This window comes from Colius striatus, chromosome 5, assembly GCF_028858725.1.
Source record: "Colius striatus isolate bColStr4 chromosome 5, bColStr4.1.hap1, whole genome shotgun sequence".
In the NCBI taxonomy this organism is placed as follows: Eukaryota; Metazoa; Chordata; class Aves; order Coliiformes; family Coliidae; genus Colius; species Colius striatus.
The window spans coordinates 19,598,171-19,620,434 of record NC_084763.1 but is presented as its reverse complement, the minus strand read 5'-3'; the positions used below and the strand labels follow the sequence as shown (position 1 = coordinate 19,620,434).

Sequence of the window (22,264 nt, the reverse complement as noted above, 5' to 3'; positions counted from 1 at the left end):
CTTTCTATATCACAAAAACTAGCACCTTTTTGTCAGTATATGCTCTTTCTGTGAACTATTTTTGACATATAGCCCTGCCTATTCCACTTCTCTCAGTTTTTCTTTACTTATCAGTAGGTTAGGAGGAGTCACTGACTGATGACTGAAAACAGACAACACTTTGCCATTTTTATAGTGAAATTCGTTATCTGCTCCTATTATTAATAATCCAGAATCTCAGATTCTCTACTCAACAAATTCTTAGTTTTAAAATAAATATATAAGGAGGAAGTTAAAACAAACGATGATGGACGAAGATTGCACAGTAGTTTACAACTTATCTTTCCTTTCAGCTGATGACTTGCGTATGGAAAGTGGTTTCTGTAAAAAGTCTCCATCAGAGTTGTTCATAAATTTCCAGTGTTTATTACTGATTTACTTCCCATGTTGACTGAGGAACCTGATAGGTAAACATACCTCAAATACTGATAAATGTATGGCATGAAGTGATAAAGCAGAGATTTCTCTCCTTGTAGTTGAAATGGAGAATCTTTTCCATTAATGGAATATGGGAGAATTGGAAGAGAAACTTCTTTCTCCCCCTTTTATATTGTCAATATCTTTTACACTCTGTATTTTTCCCTGTCTATATCAATTCTCTCTTGTATAAAATGACATTTTTCAATGTACAGTTCAAAAATATTAAACGTTATCTTCATTCCCACAATTCCAACTGAAAACTTCAAGAAACCCCAGTTAGCTACTAGCTTTAGCATTTGGATTTTATTCTCATGTTCCCCCATTCTCCTCTAGGCATGAAATCTTTCTGACACTATTGTGAAACAAATGTATCTACAGGACTCAATTCATGAAAATCAATGGAAATACATAAGGAATTTGCTGAGTCCAACCATTAACATTACTAAGTCTACCACTAAACCATGTCCCTAACTACAATGTCTACAAGTCATTTAAATATCTCCAGGGATTGTGAGTCAACCACTTCCCTGGTCAGCCTATCCAGTACTTGGTTTAGATACCCTCTCTTTAACTACCACTGCTGAATGTTGCTAGAGAGTGAATTTTGAGAAGAAAGTGTAAGTCTTATAGTATAACTGCAGTGTACACCAAGGTACTCCATCTCTCCTCACCAGCAACAGATTGTGCAACCAACTGACATTAAGACCATACTTTCTTAAATATCAGTAACTTAAACCTTTCCTTCATTCCTACTGCCTTCTTGTCCTCAGGCACTGTTCCTGTGAGCCTGATACCTCTGGACTGGTACATATTCTGCAACAATATTGATTTTCTAGACAGAGTAGGTTACTTTCACTATGAGAGAGGAGATAGGTACAAGGATAAGAGAAGAGTTTGTCTGGAACACTACATAGCTTGCAGAACACTGAGAGACTACTTACAACAGTGACTGAGGATTACCCAAAGTATTTAGTTTGTAAGCAATCCTTAAGAGGCAAGGAAATATCCATATCCTTAGGCTATCAGTCAGGGGACTCTGTTAAACCATTTAAACTGAAAGAATATCTAACAGAAGACAGAATTGAAATAAAAGATTATTTTCTTCAATAATACAACACATAGTAAAAAAAAAAAAAAGTTTTAATTCTTTACTATGGGAAAGACCAGACCTGCATAAGATCTGACTGCAATTCATACTGCAGCCTTTAAAAAAAAACACAGTCAAGGAAAGACGAGGTAATGCTGCTAAAATGTGCAAGCTAGGCCTATAAAAACAGACTCCACTGAATAGCCAACTGGAAAAGAAATCCAAACTAGGTTGTTTTCAAATTTCTCAAATATGCCATGTAAGTGCAAAATATTCTGTGCTATTTGATTAGACTTTTGGAATGCCAAAGAAAAAAAAAATCATGTACTTTGAATTATTATTTTAACAATTCTTTAAGGTTTCCATAATGTGTTGATGTAAGTGCCAGATATCCCATGGAAATCTGGTCATTAATTACTTTCTGTGATTCCTTGATACTTTTTCCAGTGAATATTATAAACCAGTATCTCTGGAAAAGTGTCGAACTATGAGTTTATTTCCATTCTGACTCACATTCTGATCTCAAATGGATGGCATGTCCAATTCCACAACTGAAATTTATTTCTCCTTACACTGAAATCTGTAATACAGGAAAGATGGTGCATTATCTGAAAGAAGTAGTGCATTAATACATATGAAGTTTTAGAATTAAATAAATCATATATATATATATATATAAAATATGGTAATTTTGGAAAAAGTTTTATTCTTGGTGAGGTACAAGTGCTGCAATTAATAATGTACCCTCATAATAACATTAATTTTAGGAGGATGCAGAGCATCTGTAAGTGTTTGCACACAAAAATTTCCTTAAAATAATCAGGTTGATGACTTCATAAAACACAAACGCATTGGTTTGGAAAGACTAGAAGTTAAATTGCCCTGAGGTAACAGATAAATATGCTTGATGGCTGGCAATATCTTCAAAAAGTGACTTTGATTGAGACATCCATGCATTACAATTGCAGTAGAAATTGTTGGGTTTACACCAAGACAGAGTTCTAAATGTAAAGGTTAATTGGAAATCTAAATCTAAATCTAACCCATAATTGGAGGCAAAACAAAACATGAATAAGAATGTGTGGTTACAGCCACATATTGAACAGTGACTGAGGCAAATAGTACACATGACTTCAAACACCCTTAGTCTATATCTCTGAAGTTGAAAAATAACAGTTTTGAAATGAGAAGAGTGAAATGATAAATAGCTTCAAGCAGTTAGATGTATCAGCCTTTCCTGGTTCTTAAGGGGCCAGCTATTCAGAGTTCCTCTCTCTTTGGAAACAGATGATACAGATCAAATATGACTATCATTTGGCATCAACAAAAAATGAAGTCTGTATTACCTATTCCAAACCATAGAAACAGGTTTGTAAGTTAGTCAAGCAGCAGGGCATACCATCTTTCTCTCAGCTCTGGGACTACATTCTGCCTTTTCTGTCCATCCTCAGAAACAGGTGTTTGATTTGTTAAGAAACTCTGCCAAGAGGGAACCCACAGCTGCCTGACTGCATATCCTTCCAGAATTTCACTACCATTATAGCTAGAATTATTTCAACAAAAAATTCCAACAACAAAAAGTCTTGGATCAAATTAAGCTAAAGAATTAATAAAATTTATGCTTCTATCAAAACTAAGAAACACAAAGACCAATTGATCACTTTTCTCTTAATAATTCTCTTTCTTACACTGAAAACCTACTATAATTTCCTTGTGTTTTCCATTGTGCATCTATCCAGTTCTTTCTACTTGTCCTATTACACTGGAGTTTTTTGACATCTTATCATACTAGTGGATGTCTTCTAAATTCTGCAACTAATTATTCTTATATTAAAATGTACTGACCACTGCTGTAAATAATTCTTCACTTGAGGTATTGTCAATTTCAAATAGTGCAGAGTACTTACATGTCTATTGATAAAAATAACACTTTGAGGAAAAAAAAAAAATTGTAGGATTAGTTGGGTGAGGTTTTTTCTTGTTCTTTTTTTTTCCTGCATAAGTAATTGTTAATGTATACTTGGACTGTGATTCACTAGAATTCCTTTTTGCCTATTCAAGCAGATATTTTTCATTTCACTACTTGTACACTTCATTTTTCATCACAATAGTTTGTGCTTTTATTTACTGCACTTGTCAGAATTCCAGACTATTTCTCCAACTGGTGAAGATAATATTGGACTGCAATCATGAACTTGCCACCTTCTATCAAGTGCCTGCCACTCTCCATCTCGGTGTCATTCACAAACCTGGTGTATGTATTCTCTATTCTGTCAGGTACATTGCTAATGAAAATTTAGAGTAGTAGCAAACATAGAACAGACTCCTGCAGATTCTCAATAGTAGTGATATTTTGTTTTGACAGGAAACCATCAACAACTATTCTCAGTACAGTTTTTCAATCTGTTGTACAACCAGCTTTTAGTAATTTAACCCAGACTGTATTCCTCTGCTTTACAGAGGTGTCACATAGGGCTGTATCAACCCTTATTAAAAGCAGAAAATCTATCACATCTTTTTATTCCCTATTATCCATTAGGCCAGTTACCTTGTCAAAAAAAAAAAACAAAACAGAAAATTAGATTGGTTTGACATGATTTGTACTTGACAAATTAACATTGGCTGTTTCTTATCACCTTATTATCCCCTAGGCGCTTACAAATTGATACTTTAATCATTTGTTCTAGATAGCAAGCACAATCTAAGTAGGAAAAGAAGCCTCTGGTCTTGTTTCTTTCCCCATGAAAGTTAGAACCATAGTAAAATATCATGGAGATATGTTGCATTTTTATCCTAAAAAGAAACCTTATCTTTCACCTTTCTTTTAACAGAACAGCACTTTTTGAATTCTGAGAACTTCATACAGTTGAACTATATATGATTCAGTGGTAACTTTGCTTTATAGAGGTGTAGAAAAAAAAGAAACAAATAAAGACTCTATGATGAGCATTCAGTTCATGATTTTCAGAAGAATACTACTACTGTTGCTATTTATTTAAAACAAATAATTTCTGGCTAACATATTTGGAAATATTTTTACAGAATAACATAGTTCAAATCCAGTGACTACATAAAAAAAGCTGCCCATCCTTTCTTTAATAGAAAGATGGATTATCTTCTATTAGGAAGGAAAGAGAAAGATAAACCCTTTGCAAGAACTGCCCTTGTTAACAGACACTGTCACTACTTTGATCAAATTACAGAATTAGGAATTTGGGTGAAGATCAAATAGTAAAAGCAGGGGATCAAAAAAATGAGCCAAACTAGCCATTGGGTTGTTTGGGGCTCTTTTGTTTGGTTGTTCGGTTTTGGGATGGGATTTTTAGTTTGTTTCTGGTTTTTCTGCACTGATCACTCATGTTAGCAGAGAATTTATTCCTACAGCTACCTGTAGGTTCATAAGTTAACCTACTGAAGTCAGCTGGAATTCATTTTACAATGTGCCTTTAGCAAATGTTTAATGTTTACTAAAAAGTATGCATTTAACAATTCTAGTGTTCTCAGCAGCTGCCAAAATCTAAACGGCAACACACGTGCTTGCAGCTAAGCACGTACTTAAATGTTTTGTCCTCTATTGGATGCACCATATGAAGATAAACGTTATATATAGATCTCTCAATGAAAAAATAAAAATTAAAAAATTCACTGTTTGAAACAGACTTCATAGAATCTACCTCTGCAGCTCTAATGTTTTTTTTTTTTTCTCAGCATGGAGAGCCTTTAGTTACTTGCTCATTCCCTCCTCTTGTATGAGAAGTCTTACTTTAAACAGAAATACTGAACACACAGCTGTCATGAAGATTCACAGATAACTCCTTTACAAAGAAGCTAAACTATTTTAGACTATTGTACTGCCTTTTCTCATTTTTCTTTGAAATGCAATTTGATACCATGCAACCAGAAAAAAAGTTCTTCTGCTTTGAAAGAAATCTGTATGAAAAGGGGAAAAAAATTCTGTATTCCCTAGAAAAAATGAAAAAAAAATCTCACAAACCAGTTTCATTGTAAACATTTTCATAATAATGTTGTGCAGTAGGTAAACGGAATTTCTATTCATTACTCTCTGATAAATCCTATCTCCAGCATCTAAAAAATAATGACATATTGGTAGAACAGCCACAAAGCCCTAGGTTTCTGAACAGAAAAGCTATTTATTATTGTGGTTTTCAATCACGTTCAACAAAATATGATGAAAATGAAAGGTAGAAGTATGCAGTAAATGAAAACTTTCTCATAATAATAGAAGAAAAAATTACAATGTGTGTGCTTGCCATTCGCATAGTAGAGTTATCAAAAAAATGATAGCTAATAGCTCTTTTTCTTCAAAGCAATCTTTCCTTCAAGTATCAACATTAAAGCACTTTTTTGCTTCAAAAACATCCCGAATTATCCAAGCAACAGAGGAACTTAGCTCTGCCTGTTCTACTCACATTGAAGAAAAGCATTTCTAAACTGCAGTGCAACTCGGTTATTTCTGTATTTTCATTTTTTTTTAAAGCCTGGGCAGAGCACTTACTTTGTGATTTTCAGCGGTAATAGCTATATACACTGGAATGAGAAGTGAGCATCATAAACATATCCACAAAACTCAGGGAAAAGGAAGATCATCCCAGGTCAGGCAACGGGAAACTTTTGCAGCGTAATCTCTAACTCAATCCCCAACATAGTGATTTCTTTAAAAATTAGGTGAATATTAAATGTGGAAAGTGAAAGATACCCAGCAAGATGATCTTTCTCTTCCATAAAGTTAATCATTTTGATCTACTTTGAGAGATGGGAGTATTAGGAAACCTTCTACTGAACAATATTGGCAAATTGGAGATAAAGCCTCTATCGCCTGAAGGTGGGACGTGACAACTAAGTCTCTACTTAACAGGTTTGGTTTTTGTTTTCAATAGTTTGCTGTGAATAGTCTGAATCACTAGGTATCTTCTGAAGCCAGTTATTTTGGACACTGTAGAAGACTCTGAAGATGACCACTGCTGTTCCTCCCTCTTTCCCCTTGGAATCCTTTCTAAGAGCAGCAGAAAAGGAACAGGACGTGAGCACTTCTGAGTAAGAAGTATCAGAGTCCATACATATCTTGTTTGCTTCTGTGTAGAATTTTTATTTCAAACAGTTTATTCTGGAAAATGCCTAGCTCCTGTCAGCTGGAAAATGTTCCTCTCCATGTATCAATCCCCGTTGTGTATCTGCTAATGACTAAATCATTTTAATGATGTGCTAGTCCTCTCTTTTGTCTGGATCTTTTTGCAGACTAAGAAACTGTATATCCTCTTTGAAAGGAAGTTTCACTTTGGTATGTAACAGTAAAGCATTTGATATCTCTTGCAGCTGTATACTATGTATGATTCACTGCAACATGCTTTTTCCTAAGACAAAGTTGAAAATTATGGGTGAAGAGTTGAGCTGCTCAGTCACTGGGATCCACTGTAGCCCAGAACTCTCTATCATACCCTTAGTATTCACAGTCCTAATTCTAGCATCTGGCTTCTAAGAGGAAGAACCTAATTCAACTCTTCTATTTTTATCTCTGAGCGACATGACAGCTTCAGAAAATGTACTACCCTTCCTTGAATGACTGTTTGAGAATGATGTCAGGGTTGTAAGAGGAAGGTGTCCATTCAGTCCACAGATTAGAAAACCTGGAATCATTGATGAATCTAAATGCATAATACTGACTGGTCAGGAAATTATGACTGAGGTCTTGTCAGAATAAAAAAAGCTGAGAAGAATAGACAGCTGCACCATTTTCATAATGGCCAACCCATAAAAGAAGGTTCAATTGAAGTTTTTGATGAGTTCATGGATTCGACAAATCATTAATAAACTAAAAATGGGTATAAACTGTACATAAATAGCTGCCTACAAAGAAGCAACAGCACAAAAGAATTATTTCACTTCCCGTGATTAGCATGAGGAAGGAACCTTGTGGATGTTTTTGGGTTAGATCTTATTCTAAATTCATATGTTTTTATTCTGACAGAAGTAGCTTCCAGATTTAAATTCGTGGAGCAGGTAGTAAATAAAAGACATTTGGTAGGAGAAGATGAGGTTCCACCAGTGGTGACCATGACAAGAAACTTCCTGGAAAGACTAGAATAGCAGAAGAAAATATGTTGTACTGTGTCAGATTTTGTCTGCATATACAATGATCCCAGAGAAGGAAACAAAGGAGTTAAAACCTAAGAGGATTTCGGTGACAGAACAGGTGTTCCTTGCAAGCAGCACCAAAGAGAGATCTTCCTTGGGTAATTATAAGAGACAGGTTTCCTCTGTGTATTAGAGACCATCACTAGTTCAGCTTGCTCTAGTTCATTGCTGGAGAAGCAAGAGGACACAGGGCAGGAGCCAATACACATACACAAAAAATCAGCTGTTCTTTCTTTTTTTAAAAGCTTGTACTGCTAGGACAGAATTATTAAAATACAGTTCCAGCTAGACAGAGATATGGTTGTAAGGGTAGATAACGGAAAGTAAATCCACAAGGATTACAAGAATATCTGAATAAATTCTAACATTTACAGGCTGAAAATGAAGGCAAACATAACCACAACTGGTACAAGAATTTGGAACCAGTAGACATTTTATCCTTATTAGCAGCAGTGGATCAATCCATTTTCCTATTTACACTCTGTGCAGCACAACTGGATTTGATGAACTTGCAGGGATATATCCGCAGGGAAAATCTGCCCGGGTGTATAAACACTACCAAATAATTGTGTTTATTTGAAGTATCCTACAGCCTTTTCATTTTCTGAGCCACAAACTGAAATAATATTTCATCTAGGTTCAATTTATGCAAATTATGACACATCCTAGAAGATAAGTACATATTTCTAATCTGATACAAAATTATCAACTTACATCAGAATTAAATCTCAGCTGGCAAATGTTGCATGATATGATTTGCTTTCTTCGATGAGGAAGAGGAACCCCAAATGTATGATTTATTACAGCTTTTTGAATTGGGTCCATCTGTGAAGAGAGAAGAAAAAGAAAGATAAAAGCTTTTGCTGTTCTGTGGTATGCTACATTATCTGTAGTCTCAAAGCAGATTCTGCATCACATCATACGATACCCCAACACTAAAGAAAACAGTATTTTTTCTTTGAAAATGAGTATTTCTTCATGCAGTTTTACAAAGAGTTAAGTTGGAACAAAGAAAAGTGTCATTAGCTGTCTTGAAATATATATCTTTAGTTCAGTTCTACATACACCAATCTCTCTTTACTGAGGAAAGCTAAAAGCTGCACGTGTTGAACAAATTTACCTATGAAAACATCAATTTATATTTTTTCTATTGCAGAAAAGCTAGCTCAGTAAATGAAACAGCAATATTTTAAATAGCATTAGCAAGAAAAGAATCAAAGGAAATGACATACTAGTAACTCCAGAATAAAACAGTATTATTAAAAAATAATTTCCCAGGAACTAATACATTAATCTTTCCCATAAAACAACTTCTACTGAATCTATGCAAAATTGAGATACTCTGAAAAATATTTTCACAGCCATTTAGTGAAACTATTTTAAATAAACTCCACATTAAGAACTAATTTTTACTTTCAAGAAAATAATTGTTCTGAACTAACCTCTACCAGAATGATCTGGCAGTGTCTGTAAGTCAAGATCCCTTAAAAAAAATGAACCATTTTGGCAGAGAATTTCACAAAAGCTACTCGAGAGACTTTTTTATGCAGGGGACTGAAATGAACTTCCCCAAATTCTTTGGTCAAAATTATTTCTATATCTTTTTTACAAGAAGCATATGAAGGCTCTTTGACAGTTATTTTTAAAATCTAGTAGTTGTGTTTTAGAGCAACTTGGTAAAGTCACTGATAGAGTTTTGTTTTGTTTTTCTAATTGCATTGTTAATTGCATTGTTAAAAAAATCACAGATTTGATGATTCAAATACAACTAATTGTCTAACTGTTGATAACTAGTATTAACATAGCATGATCAAGAAATTTTCTACACGTCACAGCAATCTAATTTTTTAAAACCTGTTCGCAAAGGGTTATTTGATAAATAATCAGAACTTTTCCTTAGATTAATCAATTATTGATTAACACTGTAATTGTAGACAGTCATGGCCTCTATCCCAGTGAATCCAGAACAGATGACTACAGAAATTTTGCATCATCTGACACCTATTCAGTGTCAGATATGAAACAGGTCATTAAACTACTTCCTGTTGAAAACAAATTCAGATTGGTGAAAACAAATAAAAAAGGACCAACGAAAATGTCAGAGCTTTAAAGAAAGGTTTGGCAAAAAATCTCAGTTTGAACATCCTTTTCAATTTGATGTGAAAGTGAAATACTTCATGCATCTGTGCAATCACCAGCATAAAAGAACATCAATGCCACCTAGAAACTAGAGTTGTAACCACTGTAACATAACCTCAAAACAACACTGATGCCTAAGGTCAGAGTATATAAAGCTTTGAAACACTACAGCATGTTGTGTAAGTCTACTGTGAACCAGCCATGTGCCAGGGACATTCATTTTACTCAGCAACATCATCTTAAAAAAGAGTACAATCCAAAAATATTATTGTATAGAAAAGAAAGACCACCACATAGGAAAGTAAAGAGACAGTAACTGCTCTTCTTTTTTTCAATTGCTCAGCTACCCAAGAGGTGACTTATACCAGCAGAACCAATAGATCTGTATCCTGCAATTTTCAGCATTAAAGAGTGACCTGGTCTTAATTGACCATGCTATTTCACTGAAGCTTGGAGAAATGTTTCTGGAAGAGAGAAAGAGGCTTGGAGAAACTTATTTAGAAATTTAAGCTCTGTTCCTTTCAACAATGTGTCTGAAATACTTAATGAAACCTCAAGTTCAGATATCTGAATATGTCAGCATATGGTAACAAAAAAAATTCTCCATTCTTCGATCCATTATAACTGCTTATCTTCACATTAACCAGTGTTCCAAGACGTTATTAGATTAGTCTTCAGTGTCAAAATGTTAAACTCTTTCACATCACTTCGCAAATGCCATAAGCTTAGAAAGCCAACAAAGGAGCTCTCTAAAGGTTACATGAGAGGTATCACCAAGGTTCATTAGATAGAACAACTAATTTTTGCATTGGGTATACCCATCTTCACAGTAAGAATATTAGCTCCAAGAATTGATGTTCACATACTCAGAATGAGAAAATTTTTCAAAATTGAGAAAATCATGAGAAAACTGAGAAAAATTATCAATTTGTGGAATAATTGGATTATTTTGCATTTAATTTTATTTTGGTCTCAGTAAAATGCAGTTTCTTTCCTCATCACTCCATGGACTTTCTCTTACTTGTCTGTTGATACAGAAATTCATCTGTCCACTTGTCTTTCTCTTCCTAAAGATTCAGACCTCTACCTATACAGCTACATGGCCTTATTGTGAACTGAATGATTCATGTTTGTGCCTCTAAATGAAGAAGTGTTTTGGACAGTCTTGATTAAGAAAAGCTGCTTCAAAGTAAGAATCACTTCTCTGTCAATTGCTCTTTGATACTGTAAAAAACAACTTAAAAACTCAAATTTTAATTAAGTTAGTGCAGAATGCTGTAATGATATTTGATTCCCATCCCCCGCTCCCCGGAGATTTCATTTGTGAAATACTACCAATCTGTAAATTTTAAATAAATGTTCAAAAGCAACAGATAAGCCTCCAGAAGTTTTATTCAGGAAATTTGAGAGAGAGAACAGGATAGTGAGGTACAGTATGATAAGTACTCAGATCTCACAGATACTGGAAGACAGAGAGGAGCCCTGCTGAGAGTCAGAGGAACAAAGAGAGGCAGTTGATTGCCAGAAAACAGCAAGGATTGTGGGGAAGTATAAAGAGGAAAATAATATCATGTAGCTGAGATAATCAGCAAGTGGTGAGATACTTAACAGAATCTCCAAGCCTTTCTAAGCTCACTGAATATTACTAATTACACATATAAATTGTATTTCAACTTATGTAAATGGTATTTGCTTCCAAAATAAAAGTTATCATGACAAACTTTGATAAAATCTGTTTTTTACTCATTACCAGTGCTACAGTACAATCGCTTGGGTTTTATTTTATTTCTTAAATGGAGCTGATTTAATTTGTTCCCATTTACAGTGAAGTACAAAGAGGTTTGCAATTCAAATGAAAGATTGGGATTCAACTAGCAAAGCTGGGCAGGAGAACAAGCTTTGCAAGAGGTTTACTTTCGTCTTGCCAGTTTATTTCCTCTGCAAGTTACCACACAAAATGCACAAGCTGCCCTGTGTTTGACTTGTTCACTACCTTTTGCATTATGCTTCTCCAGCACTATATCTCCCTTACTGGGTAGCACAAGTTGAGCTACAGTTTTCCTTGTGGTCAGGGATATCACATTGCTCAAGTTTCACTGCAAACCACAAGGTTTGGGCAATGAAGATGAATGCGAAACGCTTCATATTTTATTCAGTTAATTTTTTGGTTCAGTACATAAAATGCACATCAATAATATCGTCTATGTCTTAATTATTCAATTTGAAATTTGTGTCAACATATTATTTACCTTCTCTGATCAAATATCGTACTCTAAGATCTTTAGAGGCTTACTGTACTTCAGCAAAATGCAGACTTAAATTAAGGGCATGGTAGAAGTTGTCTCCCTAATCTATTTTCTAAGCTTTGACCTTACTGCTTTCATGGTTTTGCTTGGTTGTTTTTCCAAATTTAACCTTGTCCAACCAATGGCTTTATTTCTGTGGACTGCAGATGAAAGTAGCACCTTTTGTGTGTGAAACTTTCTGGATGAAACATCTACCACAAAATCATCAAAAAGTTGACCCAGGAGATCCCATGTTATCCTACATGCCTGGGCAACTTTTCCAGAATCCCTATAGCTGCAATTCTTGAAGGCCTCCCGTAGCCCAGTCTCCATCTCATTAAATTTCATTAAATATCTGCAAAAAGTAGAACTCAGGCTGTTAAATTTTGCCTACAGAGATCTACTTGATCCTTTGAAAAGGCAAATGTTGCATAATTTCCACAAATAATTACTAAGTGGGGTTTTTGTGTTTGTGTGAAGGACTTCTTTAATGTTGAAACTGAAATTAAAAAAACATAGCTCTTCCTGAATTTCAACATTTTAATATATACTATTTCTATTTTATTTTTATCCCAGAGGCCTCAGTTTGCCTAAGTTAAAAACAACAACAAACCAATAGCAAAGGAAAGCATATAAGTTTGATCCATAAGGGCTGAAATCATGAAATAATATAAACAAAGGGAGTTGGTTTTGTTTTTTTTTTTTTAATTGTGTATTAAAATCAAGAGGCGTGACATGAGCATTTCAACTGCTTGAGGTTGGCTGTAAACTAATGGAATTACACTAATGTCTAAAAATAAACTCATCGAGGTCAAAGGATGAAGATAACATAGATGTCCAGAGTCTGTACAGAACATACAGTAGGACTAAAACAATCAAATAAGTAAGAAAGTACTTTTACCTCAAATCCAAAGAAATTATCCACAAAAGATTGACTCAAATCACTATGGTGCTCTACGAAGTGAGCAGAAAAACATGTCAGGTCATTGAAGCTCTCAGTAAAAAATTGCTCTAGCCCATTTTAGTGGTAATTTACTGAAAAAATTACCCACCAAAAGACTGACCTCCATTACTTGAATAGGTAAGTGATTTCAGTGCCATAGCTGCCAACATCTCTCAGAACTACTTAAAATCCAGATGCTAACACAATGCAATATTACAATGAAAATAACATTAAAAGAATGATATCTTGAGCACAGTTTCTTACTTGCATTTTTAGATTTGCATTTCTAAAAAATTATTTAATTGTTAAGTACAAAAATTACATCAAACAAGTACACTTTAATATTATTATATTTGCAGGCAAGGAATTGATATTTCCATATAGGAATTGAGACTTAAGTGAAAATCTTAACTGCAAAATTTATAAGAAATAAAGACGACTCAGTGGGAGCTCTTTTCATTCCTTCTCCTATATTCCAACAAATAGTGAAACTAGTAAGAGCATTGGAAACAATATAAAACCTTTACCAACCACATACACAATGCCTTATCAAGCAAAAAAGAGCAGAGTACTATTGCATTCTCCACAGTTTACACTTACTGGTGAACTTAATCTATTTGTAAAACTGCATGATGGATGCAGTTTTAACACCAAACAATTTAAACATAAAACTACCTACTGAATTATAGTCACGATGTGCTAGTAGAAACACTGAAGTGCAGTTACTAAAGCTATAGAAAAGCTCCTCAATGATGTAAAGCCACTGCCGTTTATAGATGGACAACATTTTGAACCAGAAATTTTCTCAGGGCATCATTTCACTATTTCCAACTGAGAATTGTACAGTTCCTCTCCAATCTCAGCAGCATCAAGGACTCAAAATCATTTCCCCTGCAATCATGCTGCTCAATTGTACAGAGGCAAAAATATATGATATTATGTTATAATTACTTAAGCAGAAACTCTAATGTTTTGAAGAATTACTGGACATTGAGCTTTATATTGATCATGTAGGGTGGTCATAGTACAGCTACTGTTCAGTTGAGCACAAACTCCTTCTCCAGAAGATACTTAGCATCTACTGCAGCTTTACGTTCAAGCTGGACAAAGCATGTATAGTAACAGGTCTAAAATTTCCAGATTGGTCTGTCTGGGTGTCACATGTTGCAGTTCATTTCTGTGTGCACACAACCAACTCAAACCTCTTGACAGTGTTTATTAACTGTGTAAAAAAAAAAAAAATCTGTGCAGCAGCATGTGTATTATGTCAGATGCTCTTCAGAAGTGCCAGGCCTGTAAATTACAATCTACCTGATGCATTCTGAATATACTGGTGTCCAGGTCAGAAACAGAGCAGTTCACAAACAGCTCATTGATTTGATGCTAACTCAATATGACACTCTGTATTTTCATAGGAAGTATGTCTCATTGTTAAGGCTAGCAGTCCATGGGTTTTTTACAAAATCATATTTAATCTGTGGATAAGAATCTTATAAATTAACCAAAGAACACAATTCAAAAGGAATGATGGGAAGAGCTTAGCAAGCCTAATTAAACACGTTAAAAAAATGTTCAACAACATTTTGGTTTCAAATGCAAGTATGCAATATGATGTCAAATGTTTAAAATAGATGTTCTAGATGTACTATCATGCATGGTTTATCCTTTTACAGCTAATTTATTCAGTATTGCCTTAGCAATTACAGTGAAAAATTTTGCGTTGAATTGAATCCAGCACTACACTTCTTTTCTTAGTATCTACCGTTTCTGCTCTTCTCAATGAAGCAAAGTAGAACTAACCTGATGCTTTTCATGTACATAAGCTACAAATATTACTCAACCTAGTTAAACATAAAATAATTCCCATTAAATACTTGCAACAATTGCATAATATGCAATAGTCACAGAATAATTAATTTTATTTTTAAAAGTGGTATCTGTCAAAACAAAAACTGTACTCACTTCCCAAACTATCTAACTGGTTTATGTAACTTGAATAGTACTTCAAGAATGAATTCTCAAAGTAAACTTTTTATTCTCTTGTTGAAATCTTGTAAGAGTGTACGAATTTATATACTTTTTTCTTAAATGGAGCCATTGAATTGTAACAGCTGTCTAGTCACCTTTCTGAAGTGACTTTAGTACTTTGCTCTTTCTTTCGTGTTATTTTTTTATCACAGATTTTTCCACTTGGCAATGAGATGCTGAGGCAGAAATAGAATTTCTGGCAAACTGCTTGAATATATAGAAATCAGTCAGAGCAAAAGGATTTACATTCACAGTGGTATTGCACACAAATACTGTAACCACAAAGAGATTATGCAAATCTTTATACTCTGATTGCCTAATAATAGTTGTCAGTCAAAAGACAAGAATTTGCATATGCTAAGGCTAGTGAGAAATAATCACACAGTGATTGTGCTAATCAAACATATTAAACAACATGTGAAGGACGGTCAAATCTGTGTATGTGTGTACATATGCTAAATCAGAAACATATGGTGCTAAAAGAACATTAAGGTTGCAGATCAAACTCTTAAATGCCTATAAGCCTTAATTTAACACCTTTATAAATTTACATTTTTTGAATATGCCTACATATCTTTCCTGAAGGGTTCTGGCTTTGTTCTGAAGATGAACAATGTTCACTTAATGAGCAATTGTTCAATGTTGCGTTTTGTCCAAAGGGTTTCGTGAATAGCCCTAGACCTCATTTACTGTATAAAGCTGAAATCTCACTCCCAATGAGAATTATCAGCATATTCATTAGCTCTTCTACAGTCTTTATTGGCACAGGATATGAGTACATCACAAGCAAATTAACTTATTTTCAAAACTTCTTTGTGAAAGATGGTATTTCCTCAGAAATTGAGAAGTATACACTAGTTCCAGTTCCCTAATTTAATATATCTGATAGTACTTCCTATTATATTGCCTTTCATACATTCTCCACAGCTTCTGACTTCAAAATCATCTATGAAGGTGCTACACAGGCTAAATGCAGCCTTCCAACTGCAAGTTGGGCTCACAAACTGTAAAGTCGTCTGAGAAAAGTTAAGTGACTGGCCTCAAATCACTCAGAAGAACTCTCCAAGGTGGCATTCAACTGGTTTTCTGGAATGAGAGGACCCTTCAGTTCCATCTCATTCAAAACACATTTTCCAGTTTCTTCAACAAACAGAGAAAGAATACTATGGACATTAATTTTCCAAATTACAAAACCACTGTTTCCACAGTGGTGATCCAAAGGATGCAGAAAATTCTAAGAGACTTAAAAGATTCAAGCAAAGGAGAAAAGATGAAAGACAATCAAATGTGTCCTGCTTGTCATATTGGTCAATTATCTGGTGGACAACATTCAATATAATTGAAGTAACAGACTAACGCGAAACAGACTATCTTAAAAGTGGCAGAAATTACTCACTCATCTTCTACTAGTCATTACCAAAATGGTGTGAAAACAAGGGGTGGATTGTTTCTTTTCAGCTGCTCATAAAAATGATCAGTGGCAGATGGCAAAAATATGTTTAAACCTAAAACAATTGCCTAAATCAAAAAGAGATAAATTATATACTTGCTCTAAAGATATTTCTAGAGATACCAATAAAGATAAAAACCTAAGGCTCACAAATGCCTTTTGTTTTCTCAGCTTCAACCAAGGACAAAGTGAAAATAAGCTCATGAGAAAAAGAACATGTTAAAAAAGCTAGGGGCATTTTCATGTTTTGTTCTTAAGGAAAGGGCTCAGAACAAAAGGTTGGCAGGCATAATGAGGGTTACACAACAAATTCCCAGTAGCATCATTCATATGTGAATGAATTACAGAAAACTAGACTAAATTGGTATTTAATAATAGTGGGTCTTTCTAATCACAACAACAATAAAAGCAGAATGTGTGCCAGACAAAACTGGCAGAAAGACACTTGATTCACTCTTCCAAAGGAATTGCTCACAAGCACAAGAGTCCAAAGTGATCTCTGCAAACTACTGTACATTTTTTCAGAGAAGTAACTGTGTATATCTGTGTTTAAGGAGGAGGAAAATAATTATGCAATGCAACATTCCTGATTATGATGCCATGCTTTTTTTTTTTTACTTTTCCAATTATTATTTACCATTTTTATTCTGGTGACTCCAAATAAACCATTAAGAACTATGGTGTAGGGTGCAGTTAGAATGTTTAAAAACGCACATTCTTACCTGGAAATGTGCAAGCAGTGTTTTAGAAATTATTGAAATACTCTCTCAAATCTAAATTTTTAACACCTCTCAAAATGAGTTACATTTTTAACACTGAGAAATTTCAATTCATAAGCCATACTTGTAGAATCAGAGAATAAGAGTCTAAAAGAGACCCCAAGACATCATTTAATTCATGTCTTGTACCATAAAATTAAAAAAAAAAGAAAAGTTATAGAAACAGAATAATTTTATAACAGGTTTTGGTGGGATGTATGTGTGAGCAAATATTTTCATGAAGCAAAGGCTAAAATACAGCAGTTAAATCTTAGCAAGAGAGAAATTTTTCAGATTCTCACTTTATAACTGTTTCAGAGTAAAACATGAGCTTTTCAGTTGAAACATCTACCAAAGCTGCTCTGCTTGTATAGCCACTAGGTCTCTGATAGCCTCTTACAACAGAGTAATTAGGAAATTATTGACTTTCTCTCCTGGTTCTTAAAAAAATGTCTGTCTTTTTGCAAAATCTGGTAAAAGCATTTCACTTCAGGTGCAAATGCAGACATATGTTGGTATAATTAATTGGCCATAGGTGCTTTTTCTTGGTTTTTTTTAGGTCAGTACTGAAAAGAAAGCACAGAAAATATCTCAATTTTTTTTCTCAAAATTAATGTTCTGCTGTGCTTCTTAAGAAAATTCAAGGATATAAAACTACGTGACCAACTGTCGTCATATTGCCTTGCATCTTGAGCTGTTATTTAAATCAATTTTATCACTAGCAGTCAACACATAAAAATAATGTTCACCAGGCTCTTCAAATATAGGAACTGAATTGCTACAGTTTGCACACGCAGCTGAATATGCCCTTATAACAGATAATGGTGAAGTATGAGGATAACCAATGTGTATAGCTGTATTCATAGCCCTCATTCAGGTCACTAAGAGCATTATACCTCCTTGAAAACCTGTGTTTACTTATTTGCATAAATACCAGTCAAAAGCACAAGATCTCAAAACAGGTTTCAAATGGCAATCCTTATTCCTTCCAAGGGTCCACAGCCATAAAGAAATATTAGTATCTCTGCAAAGCCAAAACTGTGGAGGCAGTAGGGTCCTTAATTTTCTCACTTCAGTTCAGTTACTTTTATGTTTTTCTGCTGTGATAGGACAATATGAGAAGGAGGAATTCTTTCACTAGTTCATCCTCATGGGTGATTGTGATGTGGTTTCTTTCTGTACTAGTGATTTGTCTTGGACTTAGTTCACTTCTTTTCTTGAATTCTCTGACTGTTTGAAGTTACCTTGCATTGATTTTGATCTCTTCATGATTTTAGGCCAAACAAACTCAAACCCGATGCCCTTATCCCTAATCAGCTCTGACTGTATCCATGATGTATAGACCCTGACACACACAAAGTAGTCAGAGGTTCATTAACCAGGTGAGGACTGTGGTGCAGAGTATCATCCAGTGCATAAGAAGGAATGCTCTATGTCCCTCCAGGGTGGAACCACAAATGAACTAATACATGTAGATGGGAATTAGAATTTAGGGGAAAAAATGAAGAGATTTAGCAGCTAGATACTGAATTACTGCCAGCAAGCAGCCTTGGGTTCTTCCATCTGCTCAGCCAATCCCAGCCAGAAGGGCAGTAGCACTTAAGGTTCAGTGACGTTCAGGTGCCACTGAGTATTTAAAATTCATACATTAATTCCTTTTCAACCTGATATTATGAACTTAAACACAATAGGAAGTCTCATGTGAGTATTTCACAGTGCTTTACAAAGACCACTTAAAGCCAGATAATTATTGTATGAAAACTGAGCCCTACTAGAACTTTTGGCAAATCCACTTGTTCTTATTCACAGCTTTATGCCTTAGTACTAGACAGCACAGGCATAATTGATTCAAAATCATCTATGTCTGGTGTACCTCACACAAGTACCCATGGATGTGAAGAGAGGCAATTTTATTGCCTGTGATTTGTCTAGTTGTTGTCTGCAAGTCAAGTACTTAAAGACATCTGCACTCCTATCATAACTTTGCAGAAAAGAAACTCCACAATTCACAATCAGTCCAGCTCTGGTTATTTTGAAGGATTCCTTTTTTGTGTATAATTTGATGCCTATGAATGCCATAGTCTCTGCTTTTACTATGAAGACTCTGTTCTAGACATACAATAGGTAAGAAGGACCTGATAAAATAGCAGCAACTACTGAAATAATTCTGAAAACAAAAAAATTAAGACATTAAAAGTGCAGTACAAACTCTAAAGAGTTTGCTTCTGTCTTCTTAGATGTCTGCAAGGGCTCTCAGCCCTAAGGGTGGTTTTATTTTCTCTGTCTTTGATTGTCTGTGATTATAAAAATATCACCAATGAAAACACCATTCCTCCTGCTCTTATAAAGTTATTTTAGCTTTATACTTAAGTTGTATTAGAGATGAACCCTATCCAGCAGGACCTATTCCTGTTTATCTTGACATTCTGATGGAATAAGTTCAAATCAAGACTTGACCTTGAATGTCAGCTTTGACAATTATGTCCTGATATTAATGCTTACATAACTGCACACATTTGTGTGCCAGGATTAATCATTAATGGCCAGGTTCTTTGTGACACACTTAAAAGGCCAGGAAATATTATCCTCATCTTACAGATAGGAACCGAGAGAGCAAGTAATGGTTCAAGGTCACCGCAAGGGTCTGTGCTTGAATGAGGACTTGAACCCACTGCTCCCCCACCAACTTCTTCCCAGTTCAGAGTAGTACCCTTGGCCAACCCCTCACTTCATGTGGCTCTTGGATCTTGTTTCGAAAGACAGTCTGACCCAGCAGAAGGTAAACTTTTACCCTGGCTTTTCTCAGGAGAGGCTGCATGCACAAACAGTTCTGTTATGGGATAGGATAACTAAAAAAAGAAAATACTTTCCTTCAGGAGAAGTTACAAGCTTCAGTACTCCAAATCTCTACCCTTCCTCTTTTCCTGTGTCTTATTAAAACTGCTGTTGCCGTTTCAGATACTACTGAGAAAGCTGTATTTATTGTAATCTCCTTGTAATTTGTGTAGCAGATTGCCTCTGCAATGGTCATGCCTACAGCTTGAGGGAAGAGGAAGACAGGAGAATCAAGTACAAAATAAAAGCAAATGATGTTTGTAATACTGAAATTAACTTGTGTCTGCTCAGAGCCTTCCACACATGAGAAATCTGCATTATTAAGAGGCATCTGTGCAATCACCAATTTGAATTTATCATTGGAAAATATTTCTTCTTCCCACTTCAAAAAATCTTCAATTCACACTATGTGAGAAGCTGCACAGCACATTCACAGCCTGGAGCAGTGTCAACTGATCCTGAGAAATCCAGTACATTCTTAAGAACCATCCATTAACTGTTTACAAATGGCACATCTGAAACACCATTCAAGTAACTGATTTTAGTTTCCCTTTCAGATTTATGATTATTAAAATGGCATTACCGGTGCAAATTCTCTCTTTCCTTGTCACTTCTTGTTTTTCTCGTTAACTGCAACTGGAAGTTTAATACTAAGCAGCATTATGCACTTATCAGGGTGGAGATTTGTCATGGCAGTTTTATACTGATAAGACGATATTACTCCAAAGGCACACAATCAATATAGGATTGCATTGCCTTTTGCTGATCAAAACCAAAGAAAAATAAACCATTTGGCAAAACTATTTATGATACTGTGTAGATCAGGTTTCCAAATTTTTAACATTAATCACAAACTTAAGTAGAACATGTCTTTTCCTGACTGTTCTCTGGAAAACCAGAACCTTATTCAATCTGCTCCTGTCTGCAGCTGGTATCTGAATTTGTACTCTTGTTTGGCCCAAGACGTCATTTGTCAGACTTCTAACCAGGGCATTTGTGATGACTGCAATATGAAAATCAGAAAGATATCATCTGGCAATAAGTTTCTCCTCTGTGGAGCCTCCACAGAAATCAGACACAGACAGCATGTGCTTTCCCTAGTACTCTTTGAGCAGAGTGAACACTTTGCTAATGGTGGTCAATTAATATGCTAATTACAGTAACTGCACAAGTCAAAACCAAATCATGTTAAAAAAGACAGTTAAAAAACCCCAACAAACTGCAAACAAAATAAACCTAAAAAACTCCAAGTAAATGCAGAAATGAGAAATGACTAGTAAAAGGCATGAGTTTGTTATTAAGAAAGGGCAAAAAATTGTTTCACAGTCTAAATGTTCAAAACCTATGTTGTTTACAATGATGTAAACATAAAAGAGCAAAGCTACAACTTTAAATTGGTACAATGCAAGTCCTATTTTTCTATAATCATGCTTTTGCTGTCTAAGATTAATCAGGGTAGTTAATGATGCAAAAAATTACATTTATAATCCAGTCTGAATACAGCTGTACTGCAAGCTAAGATCTAAGTGCCATTAAGGTAAATGGGATTAATGGGCTGTCCATGGCAATCTTGATACCTATCAGTTACTAATTAACATTCTTCTGCAAAGAATCATTTATGGGGAAAAAATACATATAGAAGCAATAATATTAAAACTTGCAACATTACTGTTACAGGGCAGTCATGCAGCTGTAATAGACAATGTTTTGTGCTCATTTTCAACAGAAAACAAGAAAGTGCCAACTGGCACTGCAATCAGTAAAATCTTTTATGTTAAGCCATTTCTTTTATATGGCAGCAAATTATTACTACCAAGGATGAACTTTTGTGGGAAATGTCGACTTCAGCTAATGGGAAGACTGAGCAGAAGCAGCAATAAAAACCTGGTAGTTAAATTATCTACTATGAAAAATGAACACTGTGTTATCTTTGTAGATAATGTAACACATTCACTGCTTTCAACATGTGACTTCCAATTTGATTACTGATTTTATGCGTTCTGGACTTGCATTAGTTTTAAAAGTGGTCCTACCAAATCTTTACCCACAACCTTATTTTGGTTCTCTCTTGTTTTTTGATTTTAGGACATAAAAAGTGGTGCATAATTCCGTGAGCCTGTGCACCAT

General features: G+C 34.8%; 1 protein-coding gene across 1 annotated transcript in view; it reads right to left on the bottom strand.

The window, feature by feature from the left end:
- Positions 1-22,264, bottom strand: part of ZNF385D (zinc finger protein 385D) — a 161,536-nt gene that overhangs the window by 87,495 nt on the left and 51,777 nt on the right. Inside the window, exon 3 of the mRNA XM_061997187.1 lies at positions 8,414-8,524. Coding sequence (XP_061853171.1) covers positions 8,414-8,524 — 111 coding nt within the window. The remainder of the gene's footprint in view (positions 1-8,413; positions 8,525-22,264) is intronic.